The following is a 22,476-nucleotide window of genomic DNA, read 5'->3' on the forward strand; positions in this document are numbered from 1 at the left end:
ACATGGCGGTAAATTGTTTATTAATGACAAAGGAAGTGACCGAAAATTTTTTTTTTGAATTTTCGCACCAAGATCTTTGCGCCGTTACACGTCAGTGTGACGTTACAAATTTCAATATACGCTATGAAAAGGAAAGGCTGTCCTTAATATCCAGATTCACTATTCACTATTCACTACACTGTTCACTCTCTTGGTACGACTGCTGTTGGTGACTGTAAAGATAGCAGTTACGGTTACTGGTCAAAGAAGGTACTCCCTTGTACGAATAAGTTTGGAGCTACCAATTCCAAAGGCAGTTAACATCACCATGGCGCAAAATTTCTGACCAATAACAGCTATATCGAACCAGCTCCGCCATGGTCCATGTGGGTACGATATGCGTGTTACAGGCTAGAATCCATGTATCCGGTGGTGCGAACGGTGTTTGGGATTTGTAGTTGAAACCCGCTAATAACAGCGACTAGCTTGTAAGGTCAGTGATATCACTTAACTCTACCGTTACCAACTACAGTTATACGAAGGTTGTAGATAGTCTGACAACTCGGTAGTAAGCGCACACCTTTTCTTTAAGAGGGCGTATTCCGGTCTTCCCGCCCTTTTAACAGGTAAACATTATCGAAAGATTAACAATTATTAATAAGCCAGGCCAAAGCACACTCTCTCAACATGCATAACGCCAGCTGCTTTTAGTTTCTCCGTTTTTTTTGTTGTTTACCAAGCGTCCTCTAAGGAAGAGAGTGGTCACTCCGTACTTGTGGATGTGGATATGACTAATGTAGATTAACTCGATATTAACATTTAGTGTCCCTTTAACACTGCAGGGTGTTTGCGAGCCTCTGTATAGTTTAAAAGCATCGGGATTGCATGAAAGAGTGCAATCGTTGTGAAGCGCCTTCATGTGTGAACAGATTCTTTTTTACATCCTCACTTCCTCTCTCCTCACCTTTTTTTACTCTTTTCGCTTCCATCTCCACGCGTCTGCGCAACTTCAGCACGCCTTTCCTCTCTCTCTCTCTCGGTCTCTCTCACCTTGCTTTGCCCTTTCCCCCAAAGTAGAGTAGCCAACCAGACGCTTTTCCGATTAACATCCCCGCCTTCTGCTTTTCTTTCCCCCTCCTTTTCCTCTTCCTCCCAGTGCCGGCTAGTCAACCGGAAGGTTACTCTGGTCAGGCAAACAGCCAGGCTAACATCTTCAGCATACCATTAAAGCTTGTTTCTCTCTCTCTCTCTCTCTGTCTCCACCTCCCCTGGTCAACTCTTTCCCTCTCTCCCTCTCTAGCCAGCCAGCTCCCACGCAGTAGCGAGCAGTACCTTCTCCTTGTAGGCGTTGCCCAGTAGCTGGACTCCCTTGAGGTCCACGGCGCCCTTGAGTCCCTTCTTTGCGTCCTTCTTGCGGCGGCGACACCAGCGCCGCAGGCAGCAGAAGCAAATGCAGAGCAGCAGCAGCGCCACTGCGATCAGGATCATCACGATGCCCCATGGAGGAACTGCGGGTCGAAAGCGAGGCGAGGTCATACGGTATACGCGGGCCAAGAACGTAGCGTGGTGTCAGAAGGGCAAACATAAGTGCAAACATCTTGCAGCACCAGCCATGCGTAATTGATGGCGAAGGACTCCCTCAAGCCATCCTTGAATGGCTTTTCTCTTCGCCTCCCATCACATCTATATGTGATAAAACCAATAATCAATCAATCAATCAATCAATCAATCAATCAATCAATCAATCAATCAATCAGCACGTGGGAAAGGATAACGTGTAAAGGGCGCAGCAGTGTTGGGGCTGTGGATTGTATGAGTGTGGTGGCAGAGTGGGGTGGGCAAGAAAGGTAGGGGAAAGGGGAGAGAATGAACTGCCATCGTCAGCACTGACAGTAAAGGGAACGGGCGTTGCAGCGGGACTTGTTCAATATATGTAAATGAGGTTACTACACACAGAGTTCCTTTTTTGCCAGATATGATATTGTCACGCGTGTGCTGGTTCATCCATTGCCGGTGGCCGCGTTGTGCGGGATTACAACCGAATCGTGGAGGTTTCGCTCGGCGCAAGGTTGCCTATTGTATCGTTAAAGGAAATACTTTTAATGCGGAAAACAAAGTGTAATCCGATACCACGCGCGACGCCAAGATTATTAGACATTTCCGAATTTATTTGAGCCTCAGCGATGTTTACAGTATTGACGGTGAGACATGCATAAATAGTGGACGGACTAAACCTGAGAGATTAGATTCAATGACTCAGATGTTCGCGCGCTGCTGTAGTTGGGATTTGAGTTTTGCTTGTCCTTGTTGGCACAAGTTATCCCACTAAGGAGCTAGGTACTTAAGCAACATGGCTGGCAGCGTTTGGGTATTTGCAATCCCTAAATTCGGACAATGTGAGCACGCAACGTTCTGATATGAGTCATATTATCACGCGCTTGACAATCAACAGCTTTCCAAGCAATTATCCTTTTTAATAATGGTCAACACTCAGAGAGACCATGCACCACCACACACTTAACCATCCCCTCTCCCTCGACCAATGGATGTTGCTGGCCACTTCTTTACAACAACAACAACAACAACAACAACAACAACAACAATAATAATAATAATAATAATAATAATAATAATAATAATAATCAGTAGCGTATTTTTATGTCTACTTTCAGGACGAAGGACGTTGCCAACAATATCCAATTACCAATTCGCTTGCGCCAGCTGGTTCCATCATATGCCTGCTAATGTCCTTACTTCGCTATAAAGTATGAAGTGTTTCAGCTCATTTCGCGTGAATATGATATCTTTTTAGCTCTTTATCTCTATACCTCTTTATCATAGATTTCCGTCGACGTCTTCTCTTAGCTTGACCTTCCGTCGGAGCACACTGCAGTGTCGGCGCTGTCTCTGGCGACTGTGCATCATATTAGCACCAGTGGATTTAACTAAATCGGGCTGCAAGGGGAAAAGAGGGAGGGGGATGCGAAGCTGCACTTGCTGCTTGCACTGATTGTGTATTTGTTCGGTCTTTGGCAAGTTTAGAAGAAGCTGCGAGCGAGACTAGCCTCGTCGTCGGGTTGTTCATGCAGTGGGTACGCCTCTGCCGAAATTAACATGTCACAGCGCTTCCATAAACTCAAAAGGTTCGTAACCCTTCACTTTGCCGAGCTACGAATCCTCAATCCCGTTCCTGGAATTACAAATCCCACTGCAGGATCTTGACGTGACTTCCACAGTCAAATGGCGCCATGTTGTTTCAAGTCTGCCATTTTTTACGTGTTCAGCCAATCAGAAAGGGTGCGGCTGCCCAGCCGGCCAATCAGAGTCGACAGGATGGCGAATTCGACGACACGGCGGAATTTGACAGCGTCCGGAAGAACGCAGCCTTGCCGCTTCCCGACCGGCATCGAAACTTCAGGAAAAGTCCGCTACGCATTGTACTGAACTGCGCGCTGTTCATAAGACGCAATACGGGGCCGTCTCATGTAGTACTGCGTCGTTCCGTCGTCATCCATCACCTTACTGGTCCCTTCGCGTTCGCACTGCTTTCCTTTCATCCGGTTGTGGCTGGCCAGATTGTTGTGATCTTTTCATCAGACTTCTCTGTACTTTTCAAGATTGTAGAGCTCACTTCTCCGCTGTCGTCAGAGAAAAAAAAAAGATAGCATAGGATACACGGGCGGTATGCGCGCCGCGTACCCGAAAGCCTCGTCGGTCAATGCTGTCAACCTGTCAGGATGTGTGAGAAGACCTACCCAGATGGCGCTGCGCACGGTTTTGCTTGATCTAGTGTTTTCCTTAGATGTAAACGACGGTGACCGAGTTTTTCTGCGACAGTGACTCACGAGCAGGAAAGATGTATGCCTTGTACTCCTAGAGTTCCTTTTGTGACACGTAATAACGTACACGCGGGCCGCATGACGGATGCACTGCACATTTCCTGCCTCTGGAATATGGCTGGTATAGAGTGCTGAAGATTGGTCTTATCATGCATGCCTTGCTATATGCTGAATCTATGTTGTATTGCGGTCATAGGTGGCAGGGACAGAGGTCCTCGTATGGACATGGCCGATATAAGAACCGCGGTTCATAGTTCATACGGTGACTTAGGAGATAAACTACATTACGCTCGAGGCGCATTCGAGCCGTCGCCGTTGGCGCCGCCGCCGCCGTGCTGCCGCGGTATCGACGCGCATGCGCTGTCCGCGCGGGGAGTGAAAGAAGTGCTGGAGAGGCTCGAGAGACGCACATTGCGTTTCGCTGCAAATGCAAGGAGGCCAAGTCGACGCACTCACATGGCACTCCGCTCAATCGAAAGCGTAGCGGAGCCAGGGCTGCCTTCCACAGCCCTCTGCCAGCGTGAGCTTTGCACAGCTGCGCGCAACACCCCAAACCGTGCTGCATGCAATGGCCAGAGCGGTACGGATTGCACGCTTCAAAGCTGCAAACGCTGACGGTTTTGAGGTGCGCCGCCTGCCACACAGGTGGCGGCGGCGCTCCCCATCGCGCCAGAGCAGCGTTGAGCAGCCCTGGCACGAAACAGCAGCTGCCAGGGTGTCGGTGCGGCCCAGCAGTATACGTTATGGTACAGTGTAGTGATAGATGTCTAAAATAATAAAAATCGAGATCAGATAGGCAAAAGGCTAGGTAGTCATATGTGTAGTAAAACCTGACCAAATCAGGCAGGCTAGGGGACCATTTGTCCCCGTCACGTTTAAAAGCGGATGCCAATAAACAACAACAACAACATCATAATCAGCAGCAGCAGTTACCTAATTTGCTTTGTAGAGCCAAGATATGGCCCCCCGCGTATGTTTTAGGGCGCTGTCGGAAGAGCTCCCGCGCTACGCGCAATACATCTTGCTATCGATTTCAATGCTCCACTCTTCTGGCAAAACTGCCTAGTTCTTATTTTTAGTAAGAAAATTGCAAAAGAAATATTGAAAATGTTGCATCATAATATTTGTTTTTCTACACAAGTAGCATACTCTAACAAAGGCTACGACAGAGTTCCAAACATTGCTTGTAAACTGGCCAAGGAACTTATCTGGCTATTAACTGTACGCTAAAAGTCAAGCGAATATGGTTTGGGTGGCTGAAGCAAATAGTTCATAGAAGTATCCGGTCGAAGAGAGTGGACGACTGGAGCGGGACACGATGAATACTATGGCGACGACCACGAAAATAGCGCGTTTTACTATTTTGTTTGTTTGTTCACAGTAGCAGCGCTGACACTGCACTCCGAAAAACCAAGCTGAGCCTCCCACTCGCAAATGCGCAGTGGAAATCTTGTATCACACACCCGGAATGCTTCGAATACCTTTTTTCCCACTGTGTAGCCAATGCCCAGTGATCCGTATTGCACCCGAGACTCCCCATCCCCGAGCCTCTGCCGCGCCTACTGCACATCGCTTGCAGTGTAGCGAACCCTTACCACCAGTGCCAGCCAATCATTCCCGAGAGCTGACTGCGTGTTTCAAAAAAAGTGTCGAGCAGGGTTTGCCCGTGGCGCCCTACTAATATTTCCAAGACGCTTCCATTCAGTCGCGCGGAAGGCGACCGGGAACGAACAATGGAGCAACGTCCTTCTTCTGGTTCTCTTTTCTGGTTGGCTGACGCAACTCATAGCTTTCTATCTACTGCATGGAGTTGGTGGAATTCGAGTATATCTAGTTTTGGCGCTAGTGCGATTGCATTCTTTTTTTTTTTTTGGGGGGGGGGCACGAAGAAAACCTTCTCCCGCACGTTCCGCACTCGGAGGTGGGCGCTCAAGGAAGGTTCCCGTATACTAAGGCCGTGCGAATCTATCCTAGTTATCCGACTCCCACGCTGGAGCGCTGAACGCCAGGCATTACTCACGCCGCCGAGCAAGCACCGCGGAAAGAAACGAGAAGTGCGAAATGGTAGGTGTGATACGAACGGGGCGTTAGGATGCAAGTGTCGGCGTGATATGTGCCAGAAAGCCTGTTTGGAAGCTGTACTTGTTTGCTTGTTTTTCTTATTCCAGTTTCCTCGAAGTGTTTTTCTTAGTTACCAGTGTACTCGCAGCAACATTCTGAGATCACTTGGTTGAAAAGCTTTTTTTTTTTTCAGGAGCCCGAAAACGTGCCCTTTGTGGTATCACATAAATACATACGAGCCAACAACAACAACAACAACAAAAATGGCGCACGCTGTCAGGATTCACACAAAGGCGGTGTAAGGTTCGCAAGTTCCGATCTGATAATGACAAACTGGAAGCAGCGACACCTACTCAATTAAGACAATTTCCCAAGGTTCTCATAGCTTTCATAAATGCACTACAGGTCACCAAATAAAACAAATGGCATATTAAAGGCAAGAATGAAAACTAGAAGAGTGGAGATCTATTTCATATGAGCAGGGATGTTGAGCGTACAATAACAACAACAACAACACATAAGATAACATAGGAGCAGAGAAACATAGGGTGAGTAAGATCAAAAATGAAATGGGCGGTACTTGCAAAGAAATTTATCTATCTCGATGCATGCATGCCTCTTTGCCGGATGACACAGCACAGAAGCCCCGAAAGAGAAGAAGCATGGGAAAGCTTAAAAGTAGGCAAATTTGTCACGGTGGGGGGGGGGGGGATACTTGCAAAGTCATGTTTTTTTTTTCGCGAAGCAAGAACGACGGCAGCAAGTGATCAACTGATTCTACTTCATTGAAAGAACCTGCCACAGGATGGAGTGATAGGCAGACCAAATTGGCGTACGTATGAACTATCTCCCTCCTCAGGGCAACGTATTCGATTGCTTTGAACTTTCTTCTTCATTTCCATAACCTAGCTGTTACCTTAGTAAAATGGTGTATCACTATCAGGCCTATCACTTCTATGTTAACTTACAATCTTGGTAGCAAACCGGGTGCACTCTGGTCAAGCCACCCACCTGCATTCCTTTTCTTTGTTCCTGCTTGTCTCGCCTCTCCCCTAAATAGCCAACTCACTTTTAATTTTCACCCTATATTCTATAAAACATTTCCCGAATTAATGCAAATTGTCACTATAATACTGTTTGGGTTTTCTACCGTTTTCTTCATAGGTATTACGTCATAATGCCCTTCCATGCTGCAAGTTGGTGCCAAATTACGATGGTCCAATGAAGTAATTATTGATAACATCCCCCCAGAAACATCGATTGAGCCATTTTTTCAGGATATTGGAGCGCCGGACCACCCAATTTTGTCGTCATTTTCCATGATTAAGCTGCTCAGCTTTAGCTGTACTATGTCTTCCGGTACCGGCCATACATATTACCGTTATTGTTGTTTCTTCCGTTAACTAAAGATACTGTTAAGGTAACGTGACCAACTTCGGAGCCCAGTGCGGGAGGCATCGTCAGGAGTTGTAAGGTTAAGAAAAGGTAATATCGCTGACGTTCTTCCCTCCGGCTTATACCGAACCGCACCCTATGCATTGATATATAACGATGAGTACACCTTTGTTCACTTAATTGCAGTAATTTGCCAATATCTATGGTAACACTTACGAGCGTAGAGTATAGAATAAAGAGAAACCTACTAATTTACGTGACTTTCTGCCATATTAATCGTACTCCACCGTACAGCTGCATATGCCATATTTTACACGGTTTACAGTGGTGTAAAACCGCTACACTGGAAACGGTAAAATACGGAAGCTGTGAACATTGTAAGAAAAAAAACGTCTATTTCCGTCTTGGCTTGGCTTACCAGTTACGTGTACATATGTTTATTTCGTACTCATTAATGTGCGGATCGCGATTGCTCGTTAAGCTCCACAGTGAAGCTGTAGGCAAGACCACACACATACGCACACACTCTGTCAGGCACACAGACACGCATCATTAGACGCACAAATGTCCACGCGCAGACAGTATGGACGAACACATGCAGTGCTTAACAAATTTGTAATTTAAAACGCGAGCAGCAACAAAAGCCTTTTACAAAAGCTTAACTAAATGGAAGTGCGATGTGCAATCGTTACAGTATCCGCTTTCCAAGCATACACTCTTCCCAAGCGTACGTTCCGGAGACTGAATTGCGCCACTTTTACAACACGCAGGTGAAATTGGAAACGAAATCATTCGTCGGAGTAGTTTTGGAAGTATACGCGTTCGAATTAATGAGCACTGTACAGGTTCGCGCACACACACACACACACACACACACACACACACACACACACACACACAAACACACACACACACACACACACACACACACACACACACACACACACACACACACACACACACACACACACACACACACACACACACACACACACACACACGCACACACACACACACACACAGCACGAAAAAGAAAAACCGCTTCTCAGCTGACAGCGCTCGTTTGAAGCATTGGCTACATCTACAGTGCAACACCGGTGCCCTGGGACGATCGATGAAATCCCGAAAGGAGCTCTCGGCGCTAAGACGGGCAGCAAACAGGCAAAGTAAGAGCAAGATATGTGCGCCCTCCAAAGCTCCAGGGGAGTGCGCACCTCACGTCAAAGACGATCCGCCGGGTTCGGGGCCCACGGCACGCGAACGCCACAACAACGGCCCATCCGTCGAGAATATTGAATGCCAGATGCACCGACGGGTGAAAAGCAAGAGTCGGCCGCAGACACTGAGCTGGCTGTTTTCAGATGCAAAACCTGTCTTCTTCCGCTCGGTTTGGCGTCGATATAGAAAGGCGGAGGAAATGTTGAGACCTTTCTTTTGTGTGTGTGTGTGTGTGTGTGAAATATGCATTTAAAAATTGTGACATATTGATCAATGCCAGCTGCTACTTTTCTTTTGCTTTTAAGCGGAAATTGCTAGAAGAGAGAAGTTTCAATAAAAGCGAAAAAAAACATGAGATATGGTAAGGAAGGTTGCAGGCAGCGCACCAGGCAGCGCACCAGGCAGCACGTCCGCATCCTGTACAGCTTCATCATGGAGCAGTTCAAATGCTTACAGGGGAGTTGGACGCCATGGAGTGGAAGGAGGGATTGGAAGGATGGGTCGCTCTTTCTTTCTTTCTTTCTTTCTTTCTTTCTTTCTTTCTTTCTTTCTTTCTTTCTTTCTTTCTTTCTTTCTTTCTTTCTTCCTTTCTTTCTTTCTTTAACTCGTATCAAAGGGCGATAACGAGCCACTTTCCGTTAGAGGAAAATCCGCAATTCGGTTACTGTGCCGACATAAACGAACGCCGCGCATTTTCCCGCCCACCTGGGCCACACCAGGGCCTGATTTCATCAAGCGTTCCGTTTGTGATGTCTGCTCCCCACTGGGCCGGCCGGCTCCGCTGATGGCATGCCCGACATCGCGATTGGCTGTAGTCCGTTCTTATGAACAGCTGTAGCGTAATAATATTTTCGGTAATACGGACGCAAAATTATGCATGTTTATATTTACGCCAACAAGACGAGCGCGCATGTATCGCTTTGAGTTAAGCGATAGGGAACACGGAATCTGCGTTCAAGACGGATAAAACAAGAAATTTTCATTCAAGAGCCAGTGTAATGGTTCGAGATCTATGGCAAACATTAAAAAAGGTGTTAAAATAGCTTGAATGTCTATGTGAAAAGCTACACGTCTCACACGCACGCGTAAGTTTTAAATCTACAGACCAGGCATAGTCGTTGTGGGCAAACGAATTTGGTGTCCCCTATCAAATTTCCAATGGACGTACAATCGTGGCCGGACCAAGGAGGTTCGGACGAATTCCGAAGCGTTAACACTTCCTGCACCGATAGCGTTCGCGTGCACGTCCCAGAGTCGGCCAAAATCAACCCAGAGCGATCCACCTATGCGACGTTTACCATAGCCCTAGTGTTCTTTGGGAGGTCAAACCACTGTCGCTATGTATACCACCGATCGAATGGCTGCAAAGATTTCTGGTGATGAGCACAAATCGGCTAGCAATTTCCCAGAGCCCTGGGACAGAACTGGGAATGCCAGCCATCTGGGCTTGATTTGTTTGTTTATTTCTAGCGGTATTTCTTTTTTGTTTATTTTGCTTTCTTCGATCTTCATCTCCATTCAAACGTCTCACTTGGAAAGCAGCAAGCCTTGCATATAGCAAAGCGGACATACTTAGCTATTATTAAACTCTCTATTAGTTAGATTGAAAATAAATAAATAAATAAATCAGCCAATCATCAATCAATCAATCAATCAATCAATCAATCAATCAATCAGTCAATCAATCAATCGATCGATCGATCGACCAGTCAATTGTTTACATATTCACTCAGGAAATCAATGCCGACTCTATCATCCACATACAGAATATTTGCCAACGTCTACAGACCACTTGTCCTGGAAACCTTGTGCCTTCGTCCGAGTACCGAGACGTTGTCAAACGCGACCTCAGCGTCTTCCGAGTTTCACTGTGTCTACGGCGGAGAATATCAAGACACGCGACCGAAGAGGGAACGTATCTAACAAATACAAACCGATCTGCCTTCGTACAGCGCCATCAATTCTCGCGTTTTGCCTTCATCAAGGACGCCCCACAAATGCTCAGCAGTTACTGTGAACAAAAAATAAACAAATAAGAAGCCAAAGTCATGGCGGCAGGATCTTCAAGACCACTACAAAAAATATTAAAGATTAAATAAAGTGTTATGCTCGAAAGATTGAAATAGAGGAACACTGCCTTCAACAATTATCCAACATTGTGCGGAAGGCAAGCGAAAAAAGAAGAGTGCACGAAAAAGGCTTATAGGTTTAACCACCAGCAACCAAAACAAAACAGCTAAGCGGATTGGGTGAGGTAGAGTCTGCGCATTGCTTTGCAGCGAGACATACAAACAAAAATTTACTCAGCCTAATCGAAAGCGAAATTCGTGGATAATGAAGCACATAATAAAATTTAAGCGTTTTCAAAGTTCAGGAAAACGTGTTTTGGTATTCCAATGTTTATAATGGTTTCGAGAACCGCTACGAACCTTGTATTCAGTGCGAACGGTAACCACCAATCGGGACATTCACTTTTTCTTTTTTTTTTCAATAGCAGTGCCGAGTTATGGGCTTTCCTGACCAAGAGAATCTTTTAATAAATTTTCAGTTCATATATTTATTTACTTTGAGAAGATGAACAATGTGTCACCATAGTAACTGAGGAGGCGAAGAACTTTCACTAAACAGAGAATCGAAAAGAACGTACCAGCGAGACAATTTTTAACCTGCACCCGGCGATACTTGTGGGCGTCTGGAGGAAAAGGTCAAAGGTTTTGAAAGTTGGAACTACTCCTGCTGCTCGGTTCTTGTTTACTATCTCGTTTTGCGAATCGGGATTTCCATCGTATAGAAGGGATGAGATTGCGTTGATAAAGATAAAAAAAATATCTATGCGCTGCCTCGGCGCTGTGCTGACAGCTCCTATAATGACAGGAAAATTAGTTTACCGGGCAGTTTTGATATAGGATCGGGTTTAAGAGCTTGCTGACACATTTTTTTTTGTCACGAAGCACAACTTCGTCCCGAGAAAATGAAAAACGAAGAATTTTTGAGGAACTCGGGGGTGCTGGTACTTTCTTTGCAAGTGGTTGTGCGAAGAATAAAAGGGCATTCTTTGGTTTGGTTAACGTTCAAAGTGTTCCTAAGGAACAAGACGCGTTTGCGCGTGAAACTTAACAGCCTACTTAAGTTTGTCAGCCGTAGAAACACAAAAAAGGAGCCTTTTGATTACGTCACTACTCTAGCCATGGAACTTCCTAAATGCAGGTAGAACTTGGACCAGCGTAGTTTTCAGATCTTCACGGGACATCGAACACATAGGCCCAATTGTGGAAATGACATTTGCGTTTTTCATAGCGTGCATCGCTCCTCCGTATTTACAAAAGTTAAATTATATTTGAAGACGTTAGGCAACGCAATGTTGGAAATACTACCCCCTCAATGTGGCTGGATGGCTGTGGTTGGGCTTTGATGTTCTTGTGTCTATTCGAAATGTCGTAAATTGCATTCCCGGCTGCTGAGGATGCATTTACAGTGGCAGTAAACAAGAAAAGAAAGAAAGAAAGAGCGAAAGAAAGAAAAGAAAGAGAACGGTCATGCATGCAAAAGTGTATGAGTAAATAAAGATAAAAAAATCACCGTCCAAGGACTCCGTACAGATAGTCAATCACCGAAGCTGAAGCGTGCGGCTCCAGTGTTTATCACTTGGTTAATCCCGACGGTTCATTAAAGGACGGCTTGGCCGGCTGCCGAATCCTCGGTACCCAGTTGCTACTTGCGCTACGTTGCACCAGCCTGTTCTTGTGCCCGGGCTGCAGCATCAGCAAGGCGTAGAAGAGCTCATTCCGTGTTCTGCTGATCGAAAGTTGCCTGCTCCCAAGGAGTACGTATGACGCGTGGCCCACCGATTTCGGGACCGCAGAAAAACTGCTCCGCGCGCTCGGCTTCTACGGAGAGCAACGACGTCACTACTGGCGCAGCCAATCGTGCGCCTCTTTCTTTTTTTCGCGCATGCGCATGGGGTTGGTTGGATACATTTTCGACGTACAGACGACAGATGGACGGACGGACAAATGCGCTAGCCATATACAGCTTCGTTGTAGAATTACTAAGGTTGGGAGATCACGACCAGTGTGACGTTCTTGGAACGCTAAGCCCGTCGCCTATGTAAAGCCCTTTGAAGTATGGTCATATAAGAAAGACTATACTAGCCCTATATATCTCGTGAAAATAAATTGCCAGAAGAGAGATAGTTACCTATTGCCGTGGGTCGGCTAATGTGACTCAAGTGCTTCCCTCGGAACGTTTGACTTGCAAGCGACTCAGAGGTGAATTTAACAGACCTCTACTGAAACGTTTCCTCGAGGAGTTCGTTTACTTCATATGTGTTACGTAGCAATGTCATAAAAATAATACCAATCTCGAATGATTTCCGCATTACTTTCGTGTAGATGGCGATGTAGTACAACACAAACGATTACTGGTATAAATAAGAAACGACGTTTAATTAGGGTATTGCTTCATCCTTAGCATAAGCTACCGAAGTTATTTTTTAATGTACGGAGTGATTTTTGATATCGTTCTTGCCCAGTACGGAACATTATTTGTAGGCGTGGCCGTTCCGAGGAAGTTGTAAAAGAAAAACGGTTGCAAAAGAAACCAGAAAGGTTACAGAGGCACTTAGGTCTCGTTACAATGAGAAAGCAGTATGATTCTTCCGCGCGACACTTTTCACTCGGTCATGTGCTTGAATTGGGCAAAGCGAATTTTGAGGATAGGCCAAGTCGATATTGAGATGGGCCAGGTCGATTTTGAACTTGGGCAACTCAATTTGCGAATTGGACCAAGTCAGTCTTGGGAGTGGGCCAACCAAATTAGGGGGGTGGGCCAAGTCAATTTCGGGAATGGGCTAGGTCGGTTTTCAACGCGGGTCAACTCAATTTGTGAATTGGGCCAAGTCAATTTTTCTTTGGTATGGGCCACGGCGTCCGTCCTACGCCGTGGCTGTTAACTGTGAGATTTCGCAGTGCATGCCGCAGCAGGTACAGCGCCGGGACTGTAACGTCACCACTCGGTCACGCGGATGTTGGTACCACCGTATGTCAACGCCGGACAGACGCCGGACTTACCGCTTCATGGGGTATATATAACGCTTTCGCAGCAATAAGCGAACGTCAAGAAGACAACGCAGGTCAGGAAAAGATCAGCCCAAATAACACAAGATGAATGACAGAATAGCCTAGCACTAGTGCGTCTTATTACATGAATATATGCAGCAATATGCATACCTTCCAACGTGTGAACTTGCAAATTCGTAAAAATGACAGCGTACATGAGAGAGGGAAGGGAGGGGGGGAGGCGGAGGTGTGTAGAACACACTTTCTAAATATGTGTGTGAGCACACACACGCTTCTTGTGACTACATTCGCTCTTTATTTACGATGGCTCAGCTCTTGGGCGCAGCCCACCAGAAGCAGAAAACTTGGAACAGCCGAAACTTACAAGGAACACAGAAATATCGCGATGGCTGTTTCACTGACTTTGCTGTTCGCGGTTGGGGCCTACTTGATGAACTTGTCGTAATAAACTTCTAAGCAAGTACCCCTGTGGCATAAGGCTTGTCGAAGCTATCTGGCACCAGAGGACGGCGCTGGCACCGTGGCAATTTAGTGTTCGTACGCATTTACTTTCTTTTGCAGTCTTCCTCAGCCTCATTTTTCAATTGCGAAGCTTCTTCCCAAATAGCGCATTCCCTTTTTTTTTCCTACTAAAGTTTGACGCAGCGCTCGCAAAATTGGAGAACGAGCCCGAATTCGTAAACTGAACGACACATTCGAGAGAGTTGGCCAGTATGAATATGCGAAAACGGTTGGGTTTTTTTCCCGGTTTGTTTCGTTTCATGCTCAGCGCACTTACCATGACGTTTCTGAGGGCCCATCACAGAGGCTGAAAAACGGTGAACAACACACGCGGGAGGAAAGCGGAGACTATAGACGCACTAAGCGGGGCGCTATGTCGCAACCAGGTCACGTCAGTGGATCGGAACGAAGCATATATATATCACTCTTGTGCGAGGGCGGCCTGACTGTTGTTGCTGTGCGAGAATGAAACTATGTACCCAGTCCAGAGAGTCGCGATGCAACATCTACCTGATTCCTCCAACTCGCGCAGATACATAAACACGGGCCATAGAACGAGGAATGACGGCTTCAGCAGTCAGGAGCCGGGCACAGAATGGAGCAACGTTTTAAAAGAAAACTGAAATAAAAATTTGAGTTCATTGGCAGTGTCTTTGAGTTCGGTTTAAAACGTTCATATATGTGTTGTGTGACCGACAGTGTCCATTCGTCTGCAATGTACGCGCCTATTTTGAAGCCTGTCTTTCGGCGCCTGCCTTATTCTGTGCGATTCGTTCCGATGGTGTTTTGAACTGTCTGCAATTCACGTAGTATTCACGGAACTTGTATTGGACCAACTTCTTTTTATGGCCCTGAATAAGGGTGCAGTAGAGGCGACAAAGTGAATAAGCGTGAGAAGACATCAATCAGACAAGTTGCTTAGTTGCTCAGCTTGCCTTAGCTGATGCATATAACCAGGATGCGCAAGAAAAAAAGAAAAAGAAAGGAAAAGTAGCTAGACAGAACAACAGAAAAATGACGGCCCTTGGGGCGAGCGCATAATGAAAATCAAGAGAATTGTGCAGATAAATATTGCCGAAATGCTCCTATACTATCACATATTGGCATCCTTTCAACATACTTTCAGCCGGAACGGACGAAATTAACACGAAGTTTCTCACAAACACTAGGGACAGTTCATCCAAGTTTTTATGCTTATTGTTTTCTCAGTCACTCGCCACAGGTATCATCCCAGAAGACTGGAAGATGGGGAAAGTCGTTCCTGTTTTCAAATCAGGTAACAGAGACTCTCCACTCATATATCGCCCCATTTCCCTAACTAGCATCGCTTGTAAACTAATGAAACACGTCATCTACTCCCAGGTAATGCAGCATCTAGACTCTATAAATTTTTCACTCCATCCCAACACAGATTTAGAAGAGGCTTATCATGTGAGACACAGCTTGCCATCTTTCTTCACGACCTTCATTCCAACCTTGATGCTAACTTACAAACTGACGCCATCTTTTTAGACTTTGCCAAAGCATTCGATAACGTCTACTCTTAAAACTTTCCAGACTAAACTTGCATCGACAAATTATTGCAAGGTTAAAAGAATTCCTCACACATCGTTCACAGTCCGTTACTATTAACAACTACTCCTCTAATCGTCTACCAGTAACATCGGGCGTTCCTCTGGGAACTGTCCTTGGCCCCCTCCTATTCTTAATTTATATTAATTATCGACCACAAAATTTATCATGTCACGTCCGTCTGTTCGCCGACGATTGCGTTATTTATGCCCCAATTACTAATACCGCTGATCAAGAATCCCTTCTCGACAATCTTAACCGCATTAAATCATGGTGCAATCACTGGTTGATGACGCTTAATCCCAATAAGTGTAAACTCATGTCTTTTGATCGTCGTCACAACCCGCATTTATTTACTTACAAGATTTCTGATTCTTCTGTCGAACTCGTTCCATCCTATACTTACCTCGGTATCACTATCAGCAATGACATATCATGGCGCGAGCACGTAACAAAGCTAATATCATCTGCGAATAAAAAACTAGGCATTCTGAAACGTCATCTTCACGACGTCCCTCAAAATGTAAAGCTACTTGCTTATAAATCATTAATCAGGCCAAACCTTGAGTATGCATCCGCCATCTGTAATCCACAGCAAGCTTACCTCATCGACTCATTAGAAGCTGTGCCAAACAGAGCCGCCCGTTTCATTCACCGCTCATAATCATCCTATATTAGTGTTTCATCTCTCAAGCTACAGTCCCAATTATGCAGTATTTCCATCCGTCACCGTATTTCTAGCCTGTGCCTATTTCACAAATTTTATTATTCCCAGCTCAAACAGCAGACATACATCTGCGCACCGCCATCCCGCACGTCTCGCCGAATAGGTCATCCGCTGAAAGTATCACGCCGACGTGCCCGTACGACTACATTTTCCAACTCATTCTACCTCCGAACAGCAAGCGAGTGGAACGACCTTCCCCGTGAAATTGCAGCCATCACCTGTCCATCAACCTTCCTAGAAAAAGTTACATCCCACCTGTCATCATGAAAAAAAAAATGTTTTACTTTCTCAGGTTAACCCCACCCCTTATGTGAAACCCTCTGCAGGGGATCTTTAAGGAAATAAAATGAAATGAAATGAAATTTAGCAACTTGTTGCTTTTGGAGAAGCCGGCGTCACCGTACGGCTTTTAATATTTCCAGGTACATACAAACAGATCACTGAATCAGCGCATTCGACTGCCTGGTATCTTTCCAGGGAGCGGCCAAGTCCACGGGTGACCGTACGCTACGAAATTAATATATCAAGTTAGCTCATGCCCTTTTCAAGGGTACAGCTTCAGAATGTTTTTAGAGTAAAACCCGTCAGGAGATTAGGCCAGCTACTCTACGGAATACTGTTTTTTTTCTTGCCGAAGAAATGAAGTCAGTTCTTTCGTTTTTCTATCTATCTATCTATCTATCTATCTATCTATCTATCTATCTATCTATCTATCTATCTATCTATCTATCTATCTATCTATCTATCTATCTATCTATCTATCTATCTATCTATCTATCTATCTATCTATCTATCTATCTATCTATCTATCTATCTATCTATCTATCTATCTATCTATCTATCTATCTATCGATCGATCTATCTATCTATCTATCTATCTATCTATCTATCTATCTATCTATCTATCTATCTATCTATCTATCTATCTATCTATCTATCTATCTATCTATCTATCTATCTATCTATCTATCTATCTATCTATCTATCTATCTATCTATCTATCTATCTGGAAAGATAGAGGCTGCGTCTAACTTAGATTCCTAAGACATTCTGCTTTTGATTTCGGCAGAAAAATCTGAGCTAATCACTAACTGGAGCTCACTTTTTATTTGGAATTTCGGAAGCGGCAGATCGAGAGCTGTAGTAATGGACCAGAAACGGTTTCTAAGCCTCTCTGGAACGAGATTAGCTGGCATTTTGAACGCGCAGTCTCTCCAGTTCATCGAGAGGAAAAAGAACTAACTGATTAAGCCTTTCAAATTCAATTTCTAGCCAAATGTGGTGAATTCTCGCAGAAAAGAAAGAAGAAGCTCACTTTGTCATATATATGCTTAGCTATGCCTTGAACCTACAATGGCAAAAATAAAAAGTTCCTAGATGAGTCTTTCCTTTTTCTTTTATCTTCCTTTTTTTGAGCCAAAGAGATGGTTCCTTTTCAGGAGAACATTTGAAGATGAAAACCAGCCGGGACGTCAAAAAAAAAAAAAACTCAAAGCCTTTCTTAAACATCTGGAATCTCCGGGCAATCCGAGAACAAAACTTTCGCTTCCGAAAAGCCGCGAGCCGCGGAAAGGAAATGAAAACGAGAAGGTTTTCCGAGCGCTGAAAACCAATTTACACCGCCTCTAATCCGCGTTTCTTCACCCACAGCCGGCATGCGGATTAACTGGGCGCGCGCGATGTGAGCGTAGCCTTTTTTCGTAGCTACGAGTCTTTCACATCTGTGAGTCTATTCCCGCAGTGCCACGCAAAGCAGCACAGAGCACCGCCATATTATCTTCTTTTAATCGAATTCCTTAACGCTCTCTCTCTCTCTCGAAAAACACGATACGCTCGAAATTACTGCTGAGGGAACGTACAGCTCATCTTCGCACGCGGCGTCCCCGTCCACTATCGCAGACAAATTTCACGCGCCGAGGAAAGAGTTTCGTATTCTCGCTATATAGCTGTGCTCGCAAATGCTGTCTCACGCACTTGCTTGCGCACTTACTTACGCACTTGCACTTACGCACTTGCACTTACGCACTTGCACCTATATACGCAGGTGCAAATGCTGCTGCGCACGAGAGTCGTCTCAAAGAGCCAGCTGGCGTTGTCCCGAGAGAAACATAATTAAAGCAAAAAGAAAAAAGCACGCCAGAGGGCGATGCGTCCTCTTCAGCTGCATGTTGCATTACTGGGCTACGAAGGTGGTACGCAGAGGAACAGTCAAACGGAAAACCGGAGACGTACGTTAATCTCGATCTTCTTTTTTTTTTCATTTTGTGGCCTAGTTCGTCGTATTAGTGCTCATGTGTGTACCATCCATATTGGCGCATGAACCTTACACCATACTGTCACGTCATACCCACTATAGCCCCTGCAGTAATAGTACTCTTAAACGTATCGTTTACGTGGGCCGCGTAGCGCTGAAACTCGAAATATGCGGCGGCGTGTTTGGAATGTGCATTTGTCGAAACCCGTGCTAGGGGAACAAACGCTCTAGGAGCAGGTCGTGCTTTCAGTAATGGTTCACTTCAATTCTGCAAGTAGAACATGCTCCCTGAATTCATTACTTAAATAGTCAATGAGTGCAATTTCTCACCGGGTCTGGCACTTATCGAGCAAATTATGATGTCCGGCACTGATTAAAATTAGAATTTTATTGCAAAAGAAAGCATAATTTAATCTTCAACCCTCTGTTTCCAGGCGATGTGTAAAGCATGGCGGACATGACGTGTTTCCGCTCCGCAATTACTTCCGGCGCATGCCGCTTGGAAAAGCACTGCCTTCGAGATCTCTTTCTCTTACTAAGAGGGAATCGTAGATGGGGCGTGGATTTGGACGCCACTTGTACAGCTGTCGCAAAACCAAGGCATATTATTGTTTTTTACAAATTACACAGTACGTAACACGCACTATGGAATGAGTCCACCTAACAAAACAAAATAAATTACAAGTGGAAACTCGGCATCATTGTTCTAAATAAGGATGCGTTATCACTACACAAACAAATGAAGTAATTACACTGCAATAACAAATATTTATTTTTCTTCTAACAGAAAGCAATACCGCGACAGAGAGAGGAAGACAGACGCCATTTTTTTGTGTCAGTTGTCACGTAGCACACGTCTTTTTTTTATTTCTGTGTCTGCTTTTAGTTGGAGATGCGGACACGCTGGCAGATCCGCAGTACTAGCGTGCCCTGTTATTTGCCTTTAAATAGAATTGATACAAAGAGCAACCTCTTTTATGCAGTTTTACTGCAGTCGAAGGTTAGCGACAGTTCATCAAGAACCTTGACTGGATACGTTATCAGGCTAATTTTGACGAAAGAAGGACAAAAAAGCGAAATTATTCATCATCTAAGCGATTAGTAGAGAGTGAAAAGAATGTCAGCGGATCACATGCAAATTAAGGAATCAATGCTAAACGGTGCTTTCGCTTGTGACTTTGAAAATCTAACACGCAAATGTTATTCCATTTCATGTTTTTCGACATGAATTATACCAAAGAAACCCTGAACTATTCACTGAATTCAGTGCCCATGTGTCATAAAATGTAAAATATAGTCACCCAGCCGACTAAGGAAACCGAGGAAACATAAGCACTTCTTATGAGTTGGGAATGCCAAGGAATTAATGTCCCTTTGAAAACCGCTGAGCAGTCCTTCTATTCATGAACTCCTCGCGGGCAAGCGAGCATCTTGAGAGGGTTGGCACGTTTTGATTTGGTCTTACCGAGGCGCCGTTAAAACGCAGGCCAGAGCTTGCGCGGACAAGGAACGCATGGATAAGACAGAATTGTAAGAGAGAAAGTGAGGGTGACGCGGCATGGCGGCGATGCCTTGTCCCTTTCCTCAACACCGGCGCGCTACACACCGACTTTGCATGGGCGCCACCATATTGCTACGCAGTGGCGCCATCTATGGGCAGTCGGCATGCTTGCTTGGGCGAGCGCTCCGTTTTGCATGGCAGCAGGTGATTCCTTTCGCTCGCTCTGCTGCGTCAAGGCGCGCTTGTGACGTGCCGTCGCAGCCAATGGGAATTTAGGTGTCGTTTCGCCGCTACAAATGACAGACGCCGGCTTTCTCGCTCAATGGGGCATTTGGCGCTCTCGCATCAATAATCGCCCGATGGATGGCTCGCACAGCCTCTCACGCGGACTATGAGGACACCAAGAGCGACAAAACAGAGGGCGGCCTCAATAGCCGGAAGAGAGGGCGACGGATATTTTACACTGTGGGCTCCCCCCTGCACGCAGTGGAACCGTATTTGGCCCGCGCGTTGGCGGCAGCGATCGTTTTCTTCCCGTGTTCAAGCTGTGTTGTAGTGACTCTACAAAACGTTCAAATAGTTCCACGATTCCGCGATTTCTTTAAGGCCGCGCACGACGGACATCTACTGCACTTACTGTGCGTAAGGTCGGAGGCCTTGTGCAGCATCTCCTCCAAGACCTCTTCTTCGGGGGCAGCAGCCACCACGGACGTCGCATTGTTCTGCGCGACCGCTCCGGCAGCCGCCGCCGAGCCGGCAGCACCAGCAGCAGCAGCACCGGCACCGGCAGGGGCCGCCACCACACCAGCGGCGGGAGCGGCGGGCGCGGCAGGCGCCGCCGGCGCCGTGCCGCCCGACGGTGCGGCAACCACCCCCGCACCGGGCGGTGGCGCGGCTGGCGCGGCGACGGGAGCCGCGGGAGCTGCGGGCGCCGGGGCTTCGGGCGCCGCCGCCGGCGGTTGCGGCGCGGCCGGTGGGGGCGCGGCGGGCGCCGTTTCGGGGGCGGCAGGCGGAGCGGTGGCACCTATTCTGGGCTCCAGGGCGGGCGCGACTGCTTTGCGTAGCCGCATCAGCAGTCCGTCGATAGACGCCGCCGCTTGGTCCCGGGGTGCCATGTCGTCTGTGAGCAAGAAAAATAGTAGGAATAGGGGAAGGGGGAGCGAATAATATATATATCATTCGTGCAAGGATTCGATATAGAAAGCTATCGTAAAACAACGGAGCCCGCATGGCAGACAGAGCGGACGCTGCAGGAATCAAGATTTATGTTTAGAGGGACCGTCAGCCATCCAGAACCGGTCAGGATATTTCGGTGGGGAATGAAAAGCTGGTGCTTCATAGAGTCATATTTGAACACGCTATTCACGGTGAAAGTCGGAATTACAACTTTAAATTGGCGGCGAAATTGACGAAAAAAGAACTGCATTACGTGAATCCTGACAGTGAAACTGAGGTACGAGGGCTATATTATTACCACGGTGACCGCAAAAGACAGTATATAAGTCGTGCAGTTATTAAGTGTGCCAGATGTACTGTGTTAAATTGCATTCTTCATATTTTATTCGCACTTGCGCCTAAATAAATGCGTAATACGATCTAAATAAAGTCACGGCTACAATCGGCGCTGCCAATGCGGCAACAAATGGAGCTGCAGATCCGCAGCGTCCCTCAATGCATTCAGCCGCACATCACGCTGTTTCGGACGTTAGTTCGTACGCATGTAAGTTCTGGTCGAGCTCAAAGTCTTCGCTCCAGCTCGGTCATGTTACCGAGACAAAACGCTTTCATACGGCAGTGCATTCTGCGCAACACCTGCAAGATAATAGCTCACTGTAGGAAAAGCATCGCTTCGCTTTCGTAAACTGGGCTTGGCTTGGCTAAAAATAACTTTGCTTGATTTGTATATAAGCGAAGCTGTTAGACAGGAAACCTCGAAACTACGCAGTTCTTATTGAAGACGTCATTCAACAGTTCAGGAGGCGCGACACGCATGACCATAGGCTTGATAAACAAAAGGTGATTCTTCTTTTTTATTACGGCTAGAGCAGCATTTTTCTTCTGCTTCTCACTAATGCCGTCGTACAATCGTTATCGAGCTCATTTGTCACTGTTTCCAGCCTAGGAATGTATAAGCGCAATTGCAACTCCAGATCTATAAGGTTCCGATAACAAGTGTTCTACGACGTTCACCGCGTTACCACTGCAGTATTGGACACTGAACAGGAAGCTTTTCTCTGCTCTAAAAAAAAAGAAAAAAGAAAATATTGGCTGTCCGTCCCTTTTACGGACCAAATGTGCGACAGTGATTGTTCTTACCAACCCGCAGTTACGGGAAATGTGACAACGACATG

The 22,476-nt window shown here is 46.1% G+C and overlaps 1 protein-coding gene and 1 long non-coding RNA gene across 5 annotated transcripts in view; one reads left to right on the plus strand and one right to left on the minus strand.

Moving 5' to 3' along the window:
• Syt1 (Synaptotagmin 1) overlaps nucleotides 1–22,476 on the minus strand; it is a 180,758-nt gene that overhangs the window by 52,324 nt on the left and 105,958 nt on the right. For all 4 annotated transcript variants that reach the window (XM_075674274.1, XM_075674273.1, XM_075674272.1 and 1 more), the window contains exons 2-3: nucleotides 20,763–21,245; nucleotides 1,312–1,487 (exon numbers count right to left, since the gene is read on the minus strand). In XM_075674274.1, the coding sequence (XP_075530389.1) occupies nucleotides 1,312–1,487; nucleotides 20,763–21,240 (654 nt within the window). In that variant the 5' untranslated portion in view covers nucleotides 21,241–21,245. The remainder of the gene's footprint in view (nucleotides 1–1,311; nucleotides 1,488–20,762; nucleotides 21,246–22,476) is intronic.
• Nucleotides 18,450–22,476, plus strand: part of LOC142563682 (uncharacterized) — a 31,126-nt gene continuing 27,099 nt past the window's right edge. Inside the window, exon 1 of the long non-coding RNA XR_012824379.1 lies at nucleotides 18,450–18,598. This is a non-coding gene — a long non-coding RNA (uncharacterized LOC142563682). The remainder of the gene's footprint in view (nucleotides 18,599–22,476) is intronic.

This window comes from Dermacentor variabilis, chromosome 11, assembly GCF_050947875.1.
Source record: "Dermacentor variabilis isolate Ectoservices chromosome 11, ASM5094787v1, whole genome shotgun sequence".
NCBI lineage: Eukaryota > Metazoa > Arthropoda > Arachnida > Ixodida > Ixodidae > Dermacentor > Dermacentor variabilis.